The 16,129-nt window shown below is 43.2% G+C and overlaps 1 protein-coding gene across 1 annotated transcript in view; it reads left to right on the top strand.

The window, feature by feature from the left end:
• FCRL5 (Fc receptor like 5) overlaps positions 1–12,575 on the top strand; it is a 46,199-nt gene extending 33,624 nt beyond the window's left edge. Inside the window, exons 10-16 of the mRNA XM_060090783.1 lie at positions 6,159–6,437; positions 6,877–6,993; positions 7,561–7,588; positions 8,705–8,787; positions 8,990–9,058; positions 11,254–11,285; positions 11,364–12,575. Coding sequence (XP_059946766.1) covers positions 6,159–6,437; positions 6,877–6,993; positions 7,561–7,588; positions 8,705–8,787; positions 8,990–9,058; positions 11,254–11,285; positions 11,364–11,453 — 698 coding nt within the window. The 3' untranslated portion in view covers positions 11,454–12,575. The remainder of the gene's footprint in view (positions 1–6,158; positions 6,438–6,876; positions 6,994–7,560; positions 7,589–8,704; positions 8,788–8,989; positions 9,059–11,253; positions 11,286–11,363) is intronic.
• Positions 12,576–16,129: the final 3,554 nt, after the last annotated feature.

The raw sequence follows: 16,129 nt of genomic DNA, 5'->3' as shown, positions 1-16,129 counted from the left end.
CTTCCTCTTCAATTGATCCCTTGCTCATTAAGTAGTGTCCTTCCTTGTCTCCTGTAACATTCATTATTTAAAGTGTATTTTATCCAATATGAGTATTGCTACTCCAGCTTTCTTTTGATTTCCATTTGCATGGAATATCATTTTCCATTCCCTCACTTTCAGTCTGTATGTGTCCCTAGGTCTGAAGTAGGTCTCTTGTAGAAAGCATATATATGGGTCTTGTTTTTGTATCCACTCAGTGAACCTGTGCCTTTTGGTTGGAGCATTTACTCCATTCACGTTTAAGGTAATTATTGATATGTATGTTCCTATGACCATTTTCTTAATTGTTTTGTGTTTGTTTTTGTAGGTCCTTTTCTTCTCTTGTGTTTCCCACTTAGAGAAGTTCCTTTAGCATTTATATGTTTATATGTTGTAGAGCTGGTTTGGTGGCGTTGAATTCTCTTAGCTTTTGCTTGTCTGTAAAGCTTTTGATTTCTCCATTGAATCTGAATGAGATCCTTGCCAGGTAGAGTAATCTTGGTGGCAGTTTCTTCCCTGTCATCACTTTAAGTATATCATGCCATTCTCGTCTGGCTTGTAGAGTTTCTGCTGAGAAATCAGCTGTTACCTTTATGGGAGTTCCCTTGTATGTTATTTGTCATTTTTCCCTTGCTACTTTCAATAATTTTTCTTTGTCTTTAATTTTTGCCAATTTGATTACTATGTGTCTCGGCGTGTTTCTCCATTGGTTTATCCTGTATGGGACTCACTGCGCTTCCTGGACTTGGGTGGCTATTTCCTTTCCCATGTTAGGGAAGTCTTCGAGTATAATCTCATCAAATATTTTCTCTGGTCGTTTCTCTCTCTTCTCCTTCTGGGACCCCTATAATGCAAATGTTGTTGCGTTTAATGTCCCAGAGGTCTCTTAGGCTGTCTTCATTTCTTTTCATTCTTTTTTCTTTATTCTGTTCCACAGCAGTGAATTCCACCATTATGTATTCCAGATCACTTATCCGTTCTTCTGCCTCAGTTATTCTGCTATTGATTCCTTCTAGTGTAGTTTTCATTTCAGTTATTTTATTGTTCATCTCTGTTTGTCTGTTCTTTAATTCTTCTAGGTCTTTGTTAAACATGTCTTGCATCTTCTCCGTCTTTCCCTCCATTGTTCTTCTGAGGCCCTGAATCATCTTCACTATCATTTTTCTGAATTCTTTTTCTGGAAGGTTGCCTATCTCCACTTCATTTAGTTGTTTTTCTGGGGTTTTAGCTTGTTCCTTCATCTGGTACATAGCCCTCTGCCTTTTCATCTTGTCTATCTTTCTGTGAATGTGGTTTTTGTTCCACAGGCTGCAGGATTGTAGTTCTTCTTGCTTCTTCTGTCTGCCCTCTCAAGAATGCAAGAGAGGGGCTTCCCTGGTGGTGCAGTGGTTGAGAGTCCACCTGCCAATGCAGGGGACATGGGTTCGTGCCCCTGTCTGGGAAGATCCCGCATGCTGCGGAGCGGCTGGGCCCGTGAGCCATGGCCGCTAAGCCTGCGTGTCCAGAGCCTGTGCTCCACAATGGGAGAGGCCACAGCAGTGAGAGGCCCACGTACCACAAAAAAAAAAAAAAAAAAAAAAAAAAAAAGAATGCAAGAGATTTCTGTGCGTTAATGTTGTATCCTGCTACTTTACCAAATTCATTGATTAGCTCTAGTAGTTTTCTGGGGGCATCTTTAGGATTCTCTGTGTATAGTATCATGTCATCTGCAAACAGTGACAGCTTTACTTCTTCTTTTCTGATTTGGATTCCTTTTATTTCTTTTTCTTCTCTGATCGTTGTGGCTAAAACTTCCAAAACTATGTTGAATAATAGTGGTGAGAGAGGACCACATTCTCTTGTTCCTGAACTTAGTGGAAATGGTTTTAGTTTTTCACCATTGAGAATGATGTTGGCTGTGGGTTTGTCCTATATGGCCTTTATTATGTTGAGGTAAGTTCCCTTTATGCCTACTTTCTGGAGGGTTTTTATCATAAATTGGTGTTGAGTTTTGTCAAAAGCTTTTTCTGCATCTATTGAGATGATCATATGGATTTTCTCCTTCAGTTTGTTAATATGGTGTATCACATTGATTGATTTGTGTGTATTGAGGAATCCTTGCATTCCTGGGCTAAAACCCACTTGAGCATGTTGTATGATCCTTTTAATGTGCAGTTGGATTCTGTTTGCTAGTATTTTGTTGATGATTTTTGCATCTATGTTCATCAGTGATATTGGCCTGTACTTTTCTTTCTTTGTGAGATCTTTGTCTGGTTTTGGTATCAAGGTGATGGTGGCCTCATAGAATGAGATTGGGAGTGCTCCTCCCTCTGCTCTATTTTGGAAGAATTTGAGAAGGATGGGTGTTAGCTCTTCTCTAAATATTTGATAGAATTTGCCTGTGAAACCATCTGGTCCTGAGCTTTTGTTTTGGGAAGATTTTTAATCATAGTCTCACTTTCAGTGCTCATGATTGGTCTGTTTATATTTTGTATTTCTTCCTTGTTCAGTCTTGGAAGGTTGTGCTTCTCTAAGAATTTGTCCATTTCTTTCAGATTGTCCATTGTTTTTGGCCTATAGTTGCTCGTAGTAATCTCTCATGATCCTTTGTATTTCCGCAGTGTCAGTTGTTACTTCTCCTTTTTCATTTCTAATTCTGTTGATTTGAGTCTTCTCCCCTTTTCTCTTGATGAGTGTGGCTAATGGTTTATCAATTTGGTTTATCTTCTCAAAGAAACAGCTTTTAGTTTTATTGATCTTTGCTATTGTTTCCTGCATTTCTTTTTCATTTATTTCTGATCTGATATTTATGATTTCTTTCCCTCTGCTAACTTTGTGTGGTTTTTTTTTGTTGTTGTTGTTCTTCTTCTTCTTTCTCTAACTGCTTTAGGTGTAAGGTTAGGTTGTTTATTTGAGATGTTTCTTGTTTCTTGAGGTAGGATTGTACTGCTATAAACTTCCATCTTAGAACTGCTTTTGCTGCATCCCATAAATTTTGGGTCATTGTGTTTTCACTGTCTAGGTATTTTTTATTTCCTCTTTGATTTCTTCAGTGATCTCTTGGTTATTTAGTAGTGTATTGTTTATCCTCCATGTGTTTGTATTTTTTACAGATTTTTACCTGTAATTAATATCTAGTCTCTTAGCATTGTGGCCAGAAAATTTACTTGATACAATTTCAATTACCTTAAATTTACCAAAGCTTGATTTGTGACCCAAGATATGATCTGTCATGGAGAGGGTTCCATGAGCACTTGAGAAGAAAGTGTATTCTGTTGTTTTCGGATGGAATGTCCTATAAATATCAATTAAGTCCATCTTGTTTAATGTATCATTTAAAGCTTGTGTTTCCTTATTTATTTTCATTTTGGATGATCTGTCCATTGGTGAAAGTGGGGTGTTAAAGTCCCCTACTATGATTGTGTTACTGTCATTTTCCCCTTTTATGGCTGTTAGCATTTGCCTAATGTATTGAGGTGCTCCTATGTTAGGTGCATAAATACAATTGTTATATCTTCTTGGATTGATCCCTTGATCATTATGAGTGTCCTTCTTTTTGTCTCGTAATAGTCTTTATTTGAAAGTCTCTTTTGTCTGATATGAGAATTGCTAACTAGCTTTCTTTTGATTTCCATTTGCATGGAATATCTTTTTCCATCTCTTCACTTTTCGTCTGTATGTGTCCCTAGGTCTGAAGTGGGTCTCTTGTAGACAGCATATATGTGGGTTTTGTTTTTGCATCCACTCAGCCAGTCTATGTATTTTGGTGGGAGCTTTTAATCCATTTACATTTAAGGTAGTTATCAATATGTATGTTCCTATTACCATTTTCTTAATTATTTTGGGTTTGTTTTTGTAGGTCTTTTCCTTGTCTTCTGTTTCCTGTCTAGAGAAGTTCCTTTAGCATTTGTTGCAAAGCTGGTTTGGTGGTGCTGAATTCTCTTAACTTTTGCTTATCTGTAAAGTTTTTAATTTCTCCATCAAATCTGAATGAGATCCTTGCTGGGTAGAGTAATCTTGGTTGTAGGTTTTTCCCTTTCATCACTTTAAATATGTCCTGCCCCTCTCTTCTGGCTTGCAGAGTTTCTGCTGAAAGATCAACTGTTAACCTTATGGGGATGCCCTTGTATGTTATTTGTTGCTTTTCCCTTGCTGCCTTTAATATTTTTTCTCTGTATTTAATTTTTGATAGTTTGATTAATATGTGTCTTGGTGTGTTTCTCCTTGGATTTATCCTGTATGGGACTCTCTGCCCTTCCTGGACTTGATTGACTATTTCCTTTCCCATATTAGGGAAGTTTTCAACTATAATCTCTTCAAATATTTTCTCAGTTCCTTTTTTTTTTTTTCCTCTTCTTCTTCTGGGACCCCTATAATTTGAATGTTGGTGTGTTTAATGTTGACCCAGAGGTCTCTGAGACTCTGCTCAATTCTTTTCATTCTTTTTTCTTTATTCTGCTCTGTGGTAGTTATTTCCACTATTTTATCTTCCACATCACTTATCCGTTCTTCTGCCTCAGTTATTCCCCTATTGCTTCCTTCAAGAGAATTTTTAGTTTCATTTATTGTGTTTTTAATCATTGCTTGATTCATCTTTAGTTCTTCTAGGTCCTTGTTAACTGTTTCTTGCATTTTCTCCATTCTATTTCCAAGATTTTAGATCATCTTTACTATCATTATTCTGAATTCTTTTTCAGGTAGACTGCCTAGTTCATCTTCATTTGTTTGGTCTGGTCATTTTTACCTTGCTCCTTCATCTGCTTTTTGTTTCTCTGTCTTCTGATTTTGCTTCACTTACTGTGTTTGGGGTCTCCTTTCCGCAGGCTGCAGGTTCGTAGCTCCTGTTGCTTTTGGTGTCTGCTCCCAGTGGCTAAGGTTGGTTCAGTGGGTTGTGTAGGCTTCCTGGTGGAGGGGACTGGTGCCTGTGTTTTGGTCAGTGAGGCTGAATCTTGTCTTTCTGGTGGGTAAGACCATGTCTGGTGGTTTTTTTGGGGTTGTCTGTGACCTTATTATGACTTTAGGCAGCCTCTCTGCTAATGGGTGGGTTTGTGTTTCTGTCTTGTGAGTTGTTTGGCATAGGGTGTCCAGCACTGTAGCTTGCTGGTCATTGAGTGGAGCTGAGTCTTAGCGTTGAGATGGTGCTCTCTGGCAGAGCATTTGCCATTTGTTATTATGTGGAGCTGGGAAGTCTCTGGTGGACCAATGTCGTGAACTCCGTTCTCCCATCTCAGAGGCACAGGCCTGACACCCGGATGGAGCACCAAATCCCTGTCAGCCACACTTTTTGGAAGTCTGAGGTCTTCTGCCAGCTTTCAGTAGGTGTTCTGTAGGAGTTGTTCCACATGTAGTTGTTTTTCTGATATATTTGTGGGGAGGAAGGTGATCTCCACGTCTTTCTCCTCCACCATCTTGAAGGTCTCAGTCCTGTTGACTTTTTTTTTATTCAAAATATAAAATTTATTCAAAAGCAATAAAATAACAGTTTCTATGAAGTATGAACTGTATATAATAAGTAAACACATCACAGTACCAAACCTGTTGACTTTTTAATGATGGCCATTGTGACTGGTGTGAGGTGATACCTCACTGTAGTTGATTTGCATTTCTCTAATAATTAGCCATATTGAGCATCTTTTCAGGTGTCTGTTGACCATTTTTTACATAACTTATGTTAGTAGCCCTAAAGGAAATAGTCTTAGAAGTAGATTTGCTGGATCAAAGTTTATGTACATTTTAAATTAGATATATATTTCCAAATCACCATTCAAGGAAGTGTCTCAAATTTGCATTCCCACTGAGAGCATGTCAGGGTGCCTCTTAATCCACAACCCCATCAGTATTATCTGCCTTTTTAAGCTTTGCCAGTCTGATGGGTGTTTTTATTTGTATATACTTAATTAGTAACAAAGATGATATCTTTATATATTTATTGGCTATTTGAAGTTTTTAGTGATTCATACTCTTTTCACACTTTTCTGTTGGATATTTTTGTGCATTGAAAGCTATTTGTGGATTCAGGTCACTCACTTTGCCTGTCATGTGTTTCAATATATTTTCCTTGATTGAGATATGACTTTTATTATTTGTTTATATTACTTTTTGTTCCTTTCTGAATATGTTAGAAGTAGGAACTTCTATTGACTTTTTTTTTCCCTCAGTTCCAGTGTCTCGCCCTATCCTCACCCTCAGGGCCCCCAGGGCTCAGGCTGTGGTGGGGGATGTGGTGGAGCTTCACTGTGAGGCCCAGAGAGGCTCTCCCCCGATCGTGTACCAGTTTTATCACAAGAATGTCACCCTGGAGAGCAGTATGTCCCACTCTGGACAAGGAGTGTCCCTCAACCTCTCACTGATGGCAAATCATTCTGGAACCTACTCCTGTGAGGCCGACAATGGCCTGGGTCCCCAGTGCAGTGAGGCAGTGACACTTTCCATCGCAGGTAAGTTTCCTAATCTCAGGCCACAGATGTGGCCAAAAGATTTCCTCCTAGGATACTCTGATAATCCTTGTGATGCCTGACCAGGACAGTGTTTCTCAGGGACAGGTACACAAAGCTAGATGTTCTCCAAACTTTTATTTTCATTAACTGTTTCTGAAAGCTTGTCATTTGGGTGGGAAAGAGGGCTAAAGAAGACCACTGAATTTAATACTCTTCAGCTAGCATCATCCATCCTGACCCTTAACCCTTGCGTCAGCCACAGACACGAGCTTCTCCACCAAGAGAGGTGCCATCTCTTGTGCCACACCTGCACCTGATTAGCCTCTGGAGTCCTGGTCCCCTCAGTTCATTCTCTCTCCCAGGCATCAGTTCCAGTGGTCAGGGCAGTTCAAGACCACACACCTCTCCCTCTGGCTCATGCCTGGGGTCTCACCCTCAGGGCTGACAGAGAGCAGAAGTGGCCCTGTTGCCACCGGTGTCACCGGGGGGCTGCTCAGCATGATGGGTCTTGCTGCCATGGCACTGTTGTTCTACTGCTGGCTCCCGAGAAAAGCAGGTGAGTAACTCCCTGGTTAACCTTTGCTTGAGTCCCTGTCCTTCCCATCTCCATTCCCTAAGGCCCATGCTGCCTTTGGAACCAACCCCAAGCTCTCAACCCCTCCTTTCTACACAATTCCACAGCTCCTACCTTCCCTTCTAGTTCCTCCAGAATGTGTCATTATCAAATGCAAAGTTTCCAGAACAGCCCTATTGGGTGTAAGGTGTCTTCACAAGATGTAGTTTATCTGACATGACAAATTACAGTGTATTTCCCTCTCTACACTTGCAAGACCCCCAAGGAATGGAAGAGGAGAAGAAAAACTCTGAGAAATAAGAGTGAGAACAGAAACCAAATGGAATTTGATAACTTACTGATTTTTTAAATGTATGGTACTTATAGCCCTCTGGAATCCAGGATCGGTAGTTTTTGCCCAATCTGCCGCCTCCCTTGGACATAGCAAAGGAGGGTTCACATCTTAGAGACAGTGACTCCTGGAAGGTTCTAGGTGAGCCTCCTATGAGCTGTGCTCCTTGTGAAGTCTTCCTTCTCCTGGACTCAATGTCTCTCTGCTTTCCTTTGCAGGAGGAAAGCCTACATTTGACTCCTCCAGGTAAGACCTGCCTATATTGCCATATGGCTAATGAAATGCCCACCAAGTATGAAAATGCAATTGAATCTGGTTACTGCTGAGAGCACGGTCACTGCTTCATGTCACTGAGATGGGTTGTGACAATTTCATGTTGCCACCTCCCTTGGGATATCTCAATTCCCAGGACCTTCTCACCCATCAGCTTAGTTAAACAGGCCTTTTTCTTGCAGCAAGTGTTAATTGCTTTTTATTTATTAACTACATCCTTGGTCCAATGTTGCCTTGGTTGTTTGAGTGACAATATGACCACTGAATCCATCCATTTCCTAAGATGGCCTTAGCTTAATCAGCCTGGAAAGCTCTGGTCATGGCCAACCCAACCTAACCAACACCTGTTGTGATGACAGCCAAGAAGATGGAGTCACACAACTTGGCCACACTGAGAGACCTCTCTGCTAACAGGAGGTGGTGCCTGTGAAGAAGGGGCTGCCATCTTGGATTCCAAAGGCTGACTTTAGGAGTTGCACCACAGCTCACAAACTATCCCTGGGCAAGCTTATGGTAGCAGCATCCAAACCATCCTGAGTTCCTCTGAGTCTTTTTGTTTGTTTGTTTGTTTGGCCATGCTGCACAGTTTCAGGATCTTAGTTCCCCCACCAGGGATTGAACCCGAGCCCTTCTTAGTGAAAGCACCAAGTCCTAACCTCTGAACTGCCAGGGAATTCCCATTTGAGCCTTTCTAATTATTGATTTCACACAGATACTGATCTCTCTGGGAGTGTAGACCTCGGAGCCAGGTTTGAATCTTGGCTCTTTCCCTTTCTAGTTACATAGTCTTGAGCAAGTCATTTTACCTCTCAGAACCTCCATTTTTTCCGTCTAAAAAATAGAGATAATAATAAAATCAACTTAATATTGTTATAGGCACTAGCACAGTGACATACCAGGCGGCCATAAAGTCTGGATTAATATTATGATTTATAATATAATAATCCATAACAATAGACCATTTGTTATATGCTCATCTATGTTTCCAGGCTTGGCAACTATCCTGTAGTAAAGACTCACTAACAGGGAATGATCCTTATAGCTACTTCATCAGGATTTCTGGGAAACATCAATGCTTCTATCTTACAGGAACCCGTCAGCTTCAGACCCGCAAGAGCCTACCTACCACAATGTACCAAGCTGGATAGAACTGCAACCAGTGTACAGCAATGGTGAGGACAGAGGACCCTCCATTTGGGCAGGGACCCTAGGGTTGGTCCAGGAAGTGGTGGGACAGGAAATGAGGAAGGGATGGTACAGAGGCCAGGAGGGCTCTGCCCCTTCCAGAGAACAAACTCTATCTGGGGGAGGAGGAAGTAGCAAGACAAGGGGCAAGAACCTTTGAGTCCTCTCAAACTTCAAATTCTCTCCAAGTAAATCCTAACAGAGGAGACGTGGTGTACTCGGAAGTCCGGAGCGTGAAGGGGGAGAACAAACAGGCAGGTAAGACCCAACGACCCTTGATTTTGGTGGTCTATTGCTATGTGTGGTTCAGTCTCCACCCCTTCAATGGGTCTGGGCTAACCAGACACAGAACTGCCCCTCAAGCTGGGTCACTGGGCTTCCTACTTTGTGCCCACCTACACTGCTGTGATTAACCCAAGCTCACCATGCAGAGCTGCTTTCTCCATTCTCCATGAATGGCCTCAGCATCACTTGAGTAACAAAGTCATCACCCTGGGCAGTCAGCCCCTCAGAGCTTCAGTGTCCCATCTGTGAAATGAGACAGGACTGTCTATCATTCCCTACCTACCTGTACCTGTTTTCTACTGCTGCTGTGGCAAATGACCAGGAGGGCTTAAACAATATAAGTTTATTATCTTACTGTGCTGTAGGTCAGAAGTCTAACACAGGTCGCACTGGGCTAAAATCAGTGTCGGCAGAGGTCCTTTCTGCAAGCTCCAGGGGAGAATATATTCCCTTGCCTTTTCCAGCTTCTAAAGGACACTCTTTTCCTTTCTGGGGCTCATGGTCCCATCCCTCCATCTTCAAAGCCAGCAAGTGGCACCTCTTTAAACATTTATTCCATAGTCAGTGCTCCCTTTGACCACAACTAGAAAAGTTCTCAGATTTTAAAGTTCTCCTTAAAATTCCACCTGGCTGCCATGGCTCACGGGCCCAGCCACTCCGCGGCATGTGGGATCTTCCCGGACCAGGGCACGAACCCGTGTCCCCTGCATCGGCAGGCGGACTCTCAACCACTGCTCCACCAGGGAAGCCCGGTCCTTAATCTTAATCACATCTGCAAAATCCCTTTCTCCATCTTAGGTCACATATTCACAGGTTCCAGGTATCAGGACATGGACATCTTTGTGGGAAACATTATTCTGCCTATCACACTCTCTCATAGGGTTATTGTGAGGAGCAAATGGGGAAGTAGATGTGGAGATGCTATTACGGCAGCAGAGTTTAAGCAGCTTTTATGATGAGTATATGCAGGTTGTCTGTCTGTGTCATTAGTCCTCACTCATGGTAGATGGTCAGCCGTGAAGAATCCCAGCCTGGTTTCCTCCTTCTCAGAGCAGGAAAGGGAAAGCCTTTGGGGCCATTCTAACTTTGTTCTGTAAAAAGTGCCATGTGATTTTTAGCCATTCTGCTTCCTTCTCTGGTTTTTTGATTCTTCTTGTATAAAATCAAATGAACTCTATTTTGTTCCATTCTTGGTTCAGTGGCCCACCTCTAAAACGTATGAACTCATTCACACTTACAATCCCCTTTGATGTGTGTTGTTGTTAGCCCATTTCACACATGAGAAAACAGAGGCAGAGAGACCTTAACTGACCAGCCTGAAGTCACAGAGCTAACAAATCACAGAAGAATCTCTCTCTAGAGTCCAAGCCTTAGGCCAAGCTCTGCTTCTCAGGGCAGTTCCAGGGAGCCTTGAGGCTCATTCCAAGCCAAAAAGAGAAAGCCTTGCTTTATGAATGCCATATTTCATTCCAGCTTTAAGACAATATAATAATAATAACAACTTCTATTATCATATCAACATGTATTGAGCAGTTCATACGTGCCTGGTACAGTTCTGAGTACTGTAAATAAATACATTAAAAAAATATATATATATATGCCATAAACATATACACATACATATATTTACAGTTTGTTTGTTTATAGCCCTCAGAAGTGTACCTGCACATTGGAACTGCTCAGCACATAACAGATGTTAGAAATCAAACACACACACACATAACCCTATAGGTAGGTATTATTATTCCCAACATACAGATGAGACACCCGAGGCAGGAGATATTGAGTGACTTGCCCAAGGCCACAGAGGTGGCACGGCTGACCTGGGGCTCAGTCTGGGGTGGTCTGGATCAGAAGTCTGCTCTAAACCACTGTACTGCCTCTGCTCCAGGCCAGGCTGCTTCTCCATAATATACACTATGAATCTATGATCAAAGCATGAACAAGATCAAAAGTAGATTTCTTTCTTTTGAGAGTCCCTGGGGGAGCTCAGCATGAGGAACAAAGAGTGGAGTGATGCTGAGGAGAGAGTTGGTCGATGTTGTGAGGTTGAGGTTCTTAGGAAAGGTTCAGTGCAGCCACCTGGAGATGGCTGTGGCTGGGCTGATGGCACAGATGCAAGGAGAGAGTTCTGAGTTCACAGATGAACGCTTCCCTTTTTTCCGCAGCAGCCTCTGACGCAGAGCTTCTCAAGAACACGGTGAGTCCCGTGACCTGTGTACTCTCCCACCTAGGGCCTGCTGGCCTCTGGCCCTCACCTATGTGCTCCTTCCTCCAGGATTCCTGTGTCATCTACTCCCAGGTGAAGGGGGCTTACACCGCAGCCCCTAAGCCCCAGCTCTTGGCTGCATCCACTCCTCACAGATGAGTCCACGCAGCTCCCGACTGTTGTCTCAGCCTCTGCACCCAAAGCCACCCTTGGGGGGAGAAGGGACATCAAAGTGAGAAGATTTAAACCTTGGGTCCTAGACCCAAGGCCACACCCAGCAACACGTGCAGCAAGTGCCCACACCCTAGTGTGAACAGAACACAGGGCCCTGCAGGACTCCCGCCTATTTCCAGAGTGACAGCCCTGGCCCAGGGGTCTTTTTCTTAATGACATGTGCTCCCAACCCAGGGCCCATGATGTTGCCTGGCTTCCTTAATGAGCTTCAGCTTTGGTCACTAGTCCGAGTCCTATTCCCATACACATCCCCACCATTCCTCCATGAGGACTGCCCCTAAAATCTGCCACGGATAACCTGCTTTCAGTTGGTGCTTTTCTCAGTTGCAGTCAGTCTGATAAGGCTCCAGTGGGCTCTGCCAAACGGGACAGCACACACCCCTGGAGACATGGACACTGGGCTCGTCATGGACCTCCCCATGATGGGACTGCATTCCACACTCCCCCTGTCTGTCTGAAATTCTAAGCTCAGAATCTGACACCAGGATAACTCCTCTCCTGTCCATGTGCCAATATCTACCTGGCCAAATAAGTGGATGTCACACCCTAGGTCCTAGATCCTTCCCATCCTGCCAGAAGTAACCCAGGACAGTCAAGGCCAGGAGGACCAGAGATGCAGATAGAATACATACTGAAATATAGGAGGTGCTCTATTACTATTTGATTGATTGAATGAAAGAATGAATGAATAAATGAGGAAGATATTATGGGTCATTATGGTGTATTCCTACCCTCAAACTGGCATCTGATCCAGTGTGCCCCCTAGGAAATCCAAGAAGTACTCTTTTCTCTTCCCTGGGTAGGAAATAAACTAACAGAAGGAGTTTGAGTGAGGAAAGCTATGTTCAGAAAGCAGGAAGCCTTCTCAAACTTTAAAGTGCTTATGTAGGGAGGGTGGGAGGGAGACGCAAGAGGGAGGGGATATGGGGATATATGCACACATATAGCTGATTCACTTTGTCATACAGCAGAACCTAACACAATATTGTAAAGCAATTATACTCCAATAAAGATGTTAAAGAAATAATAAAATAAAATAAAGTGCTTATGGGTCACCTGGAGATCTTGTTAAAATGCAGATTCTTATTCATTGACTCTGGGTGGAGGCTAAGATCCTGCATCTATAATAAGCTCCCACGTGTTGCTGATGCTACTGATCCTAGGAGCATACTGAGTACTCAGGCCCATGAAGAAGTAGCGTGGGCTCTGGCTGCCCACTGCCCAACTCCATGGGGGCCACTCACGTAGATCACATGCTCCCTGCACCATCCTTCCACTAGAACACCATCAGATCCTGCTGCTAAGAGAACTTCTCAGCAACATGCTGGGTTTCATTAGCCTCCCTGGGTCAGTGAAAAGTAGCTGCCATCATCTTCGTTTCCCCACCTCAGGCCTCACACTTTCCCATAGAGGAAATGCATACACTGTGAATAAATATACCTCTTAGCCTTCTCCATTCAAAGTTGATCTATCTCGCCTCTGAGCCATGGGATGTTTTGATCCATTTTTATGATGTCCATCACACCTCATCTTGATCTCCACCCTATGGTGGATTGTACAGGGTGAATCGTTTCCAAGCCACATTGCCTGGATTAATAAAATCCTTGATGGGGCATTCATGGCCCTTCTCCACGTAGTACCACCTACTTCCCTCTCCAGATTTTTCCGTGCTCATTGTCCTCCACACCCTACACTCAATCACCAGGTGATCTTCCCCATTTTCTAACATAGCCACTCTGCACTTCCTCCTCTTAGCCTTTTCCATCAATTGCATATGCTAGAATCCTGCTTATTCATTGAGCCCCAAGTCAAATGTCAGCCCCTACTGGAAATGATCTGTCTTTGGACTCCCATAGCACTTGTATACAGTGAGACATGGAATCACTAATGGTTGATGTTTGGAGGGAACTTAGAGTTTATCTAAGCCACTTCTTTAATTTTGTGGTTGTAAATTGAGAACGAGAGAGGAAGAGCAACTAGCTGAAAATGAAATAACGAGTTAGTGGCAAAGCACATACTAAATGAAACCCAGGACTCCTGGTACCCAGGACAGTGCTCTTTCCTTTACACGGCTCCTCTGCTACAGAGACGTGTGCATTTTTGTGTTTCCCCAACAAGACTGAGAGTTCCTTAAAAGCAAAGCCCAAGCAGCCAGCATGGTACCTGGCATTCAATTGGTGCTCAATGAATTGTTGTCAAATTGGATGTCCATTAAATCCCCCTGATGAATAAACATCACCTCTACAAATTTGTCTATATCATTACCTGCTCTCTCTTAACCCAGAGAAGTACAATACATGACCTTCAATCTTAGAGTTTTAAATAATCCCAATAAAATCATTGCTACAAGGTCCACCTGTCAGTTTGAGATGAATGCTGTGTATTGTTCAAAACAAGAACAAGATACTTGCATGAACTTCAGGTATCTAAAACACCACATAAAGCCCAATCAGTTGTCCCCACAAAACTTGCTCTCCTTACTGTGTTCTCTTTCTTCCTTCCTTCTCCCCCCTCCCCCTTCTTCTCCTTCTTCTTCTTTTCTCTCTCTCTCTCTCTCTCTCCCTCCCTCCCTCTCTTTTCCTTCTTCTTCTTCTTTTTCTACTTGAAGATAGCACTCTACGTACTCACCCAAGACAGAAGATGCATAGCCATCTGTGACTCTCTACATTGAATTGGTCACCCAAGCCAATCCAGTCAACTTTCTTTTCTTTCTTTCTTTCTTTCTTTCTTTCTTTCTTTCAGCTGCACCACACAGCATGCAGGATCCTAGTTCCCTGACCACCAGGGATCAAACACGGGACCCCTGCAGTGGAAGCTTGTAGTCCTAACCACTGGACCACCAGGGAATTCCCTGTCAACTTTATTTTTGAAATATTTCTCAAATCACATCCTCCTTTTAGCTCCCACTGCCACTTCCTTAGTACAGGCCTTCCGTTACCCACCAGCAGCATTACATAATAGCCTCGAAACTGGTTTCCCAACTTCCAGATTCTCTCTTTGCATAACCATCCCCAACAGATTTGCCAGTTCGACCTCCCAACAGAGCTGATAATATGACCTTTCTAAAAACCAGCTCTATTTATTCCTCTGCTTGAAATCCTTCAATTATCCAGATTTCAGGCTCTATCATTGGACACAAGGGTCTTCATGATTTAGTTCCAACTTACATTTTCAGCTCCATCTCCCAATATCCCCTTTAACAGACAAGAACACACACCATGTGCTCCTGTTACAGAAACTTCTTTTCATTTCCTACACACACCACCTTCTTTCAAGCAGCCATGGCTTTTTTCCTAGTAACTTTCCCCTTTTTGTTCTCTCAAACTCACTCATCCTTCAACACTTGGTTCAAATATCAATACTCAGTGAGGCCTCATTTCTCTCTACAGGTTTCTATAACCTTTGGCATCTATGTTTCTTGTAGTCCTTACAAAAGTGTGTGCGTGTGTGTGTGTGTGCGCGTGCGCGCGTGTGTGTGTGTGCATGCACCCACGTGCTTCTCTCCCTGGACTACTTAAAGCCTCTCTAGGGTTGAGTGTTATGGTTAGTTCTATTTTATAACCCTCCCCTCATCCTCGCATCATGCCCAACATACAACACAGGGCCTGGTGAATCACAGATGCTCAATTCATAGTGAATAAATGAATGTGCAACAGTGTTGAATGGACTTTTCCTGTTTCCCTCAGAAAAACACTTAAGCCCCAAAGCTGAGCTCAACAGTCGATAGTAACTCACATGTGCTGAAGAGGAGCTTCTGGACACATCCCACAGGATTGACTCAGAAGTGGCCACACGACCCTTGGGTACTTCCCTGTTTCCTCACACCTCCTCTATCAGCTGAGATCAGAGTTCATTGAAAGGGGTGATGGAGGAGATGGGTGGTCTGGTGAGGGGCACTGGGCGTTTTACTTTCCCTCCCAACTCCAGCCAGGAGAAGGCAGGACTCCTAGATAATGGCTTAAAGAAGGGAAGACAGCCCCTCATCTCACCATTCAAGGGGAACTGTTGAACCTCAGGTAGAGAGCAGAGCCCAGTAAGAGAACTTTTAATAAATCTTAACACAAGTGCCCTGGGGTTTGGGGATGTTAGAGAGCACATATTCCCCACTCCTCTCGTGGGAAGGGAGTTCCATTAACACCACACTTCTGGCCTCTAGTGGTCCAGCCCCTCTGTCTTCTTTTCTCATAGCCAAGAGCAGCCCAGAGGAGCATGTGTTCCCCTCTGTCCTAAGTTTTAAAAGACCTGCCTCTATAGAGGGATACTTACAGTTTCACAACCCCAACCTCAAGGTCTAGCATAGGAGGCTTCAAACCATGAGAAACAAAAATAGAGAATTCAGGGGAGCAAAATGCATGGCAAGAGATGGAGGCTTCTGCTCGAAACAGGGCAGACGGCTCTATGCTTTGGTGGTGCTTACCAGGCAGAGATCATATGGTTTTTTTACTGTGTTTTTTTATGACAGTGTATTGGAGTTGACTTTTGGCTGCTGAACTTGAGATAGGAGCTTTAAGTCTTAGGCTGTGGTGTTTTGTGGCAGGTCATTAGAACTTAGATGAGGTTTTGACCAAAGGCTGTAGGGCTGGGGATACACACTGACCATT

Source organism: Mesoplodon densirostris, chromosome 2 (genome assembly GCF_025265405.1).
Source record: "Mesoplodon densirostris isolate mMesDen1 chromosome 2, mMesDen1 primary haplotype, whole genome shotgun sequence".
NCBI lineage: Eukaryota > Metazoa > Chordata > Mammalia > Artiodactyla > Ziphiidae > Mesoplodon > Mesoplodon densirostris.
The sequence above is the reverse complement of the archived record's forward strand: the minus strand, read 5'-3'. Positions and strand labels throughout refer to the sequence as shown.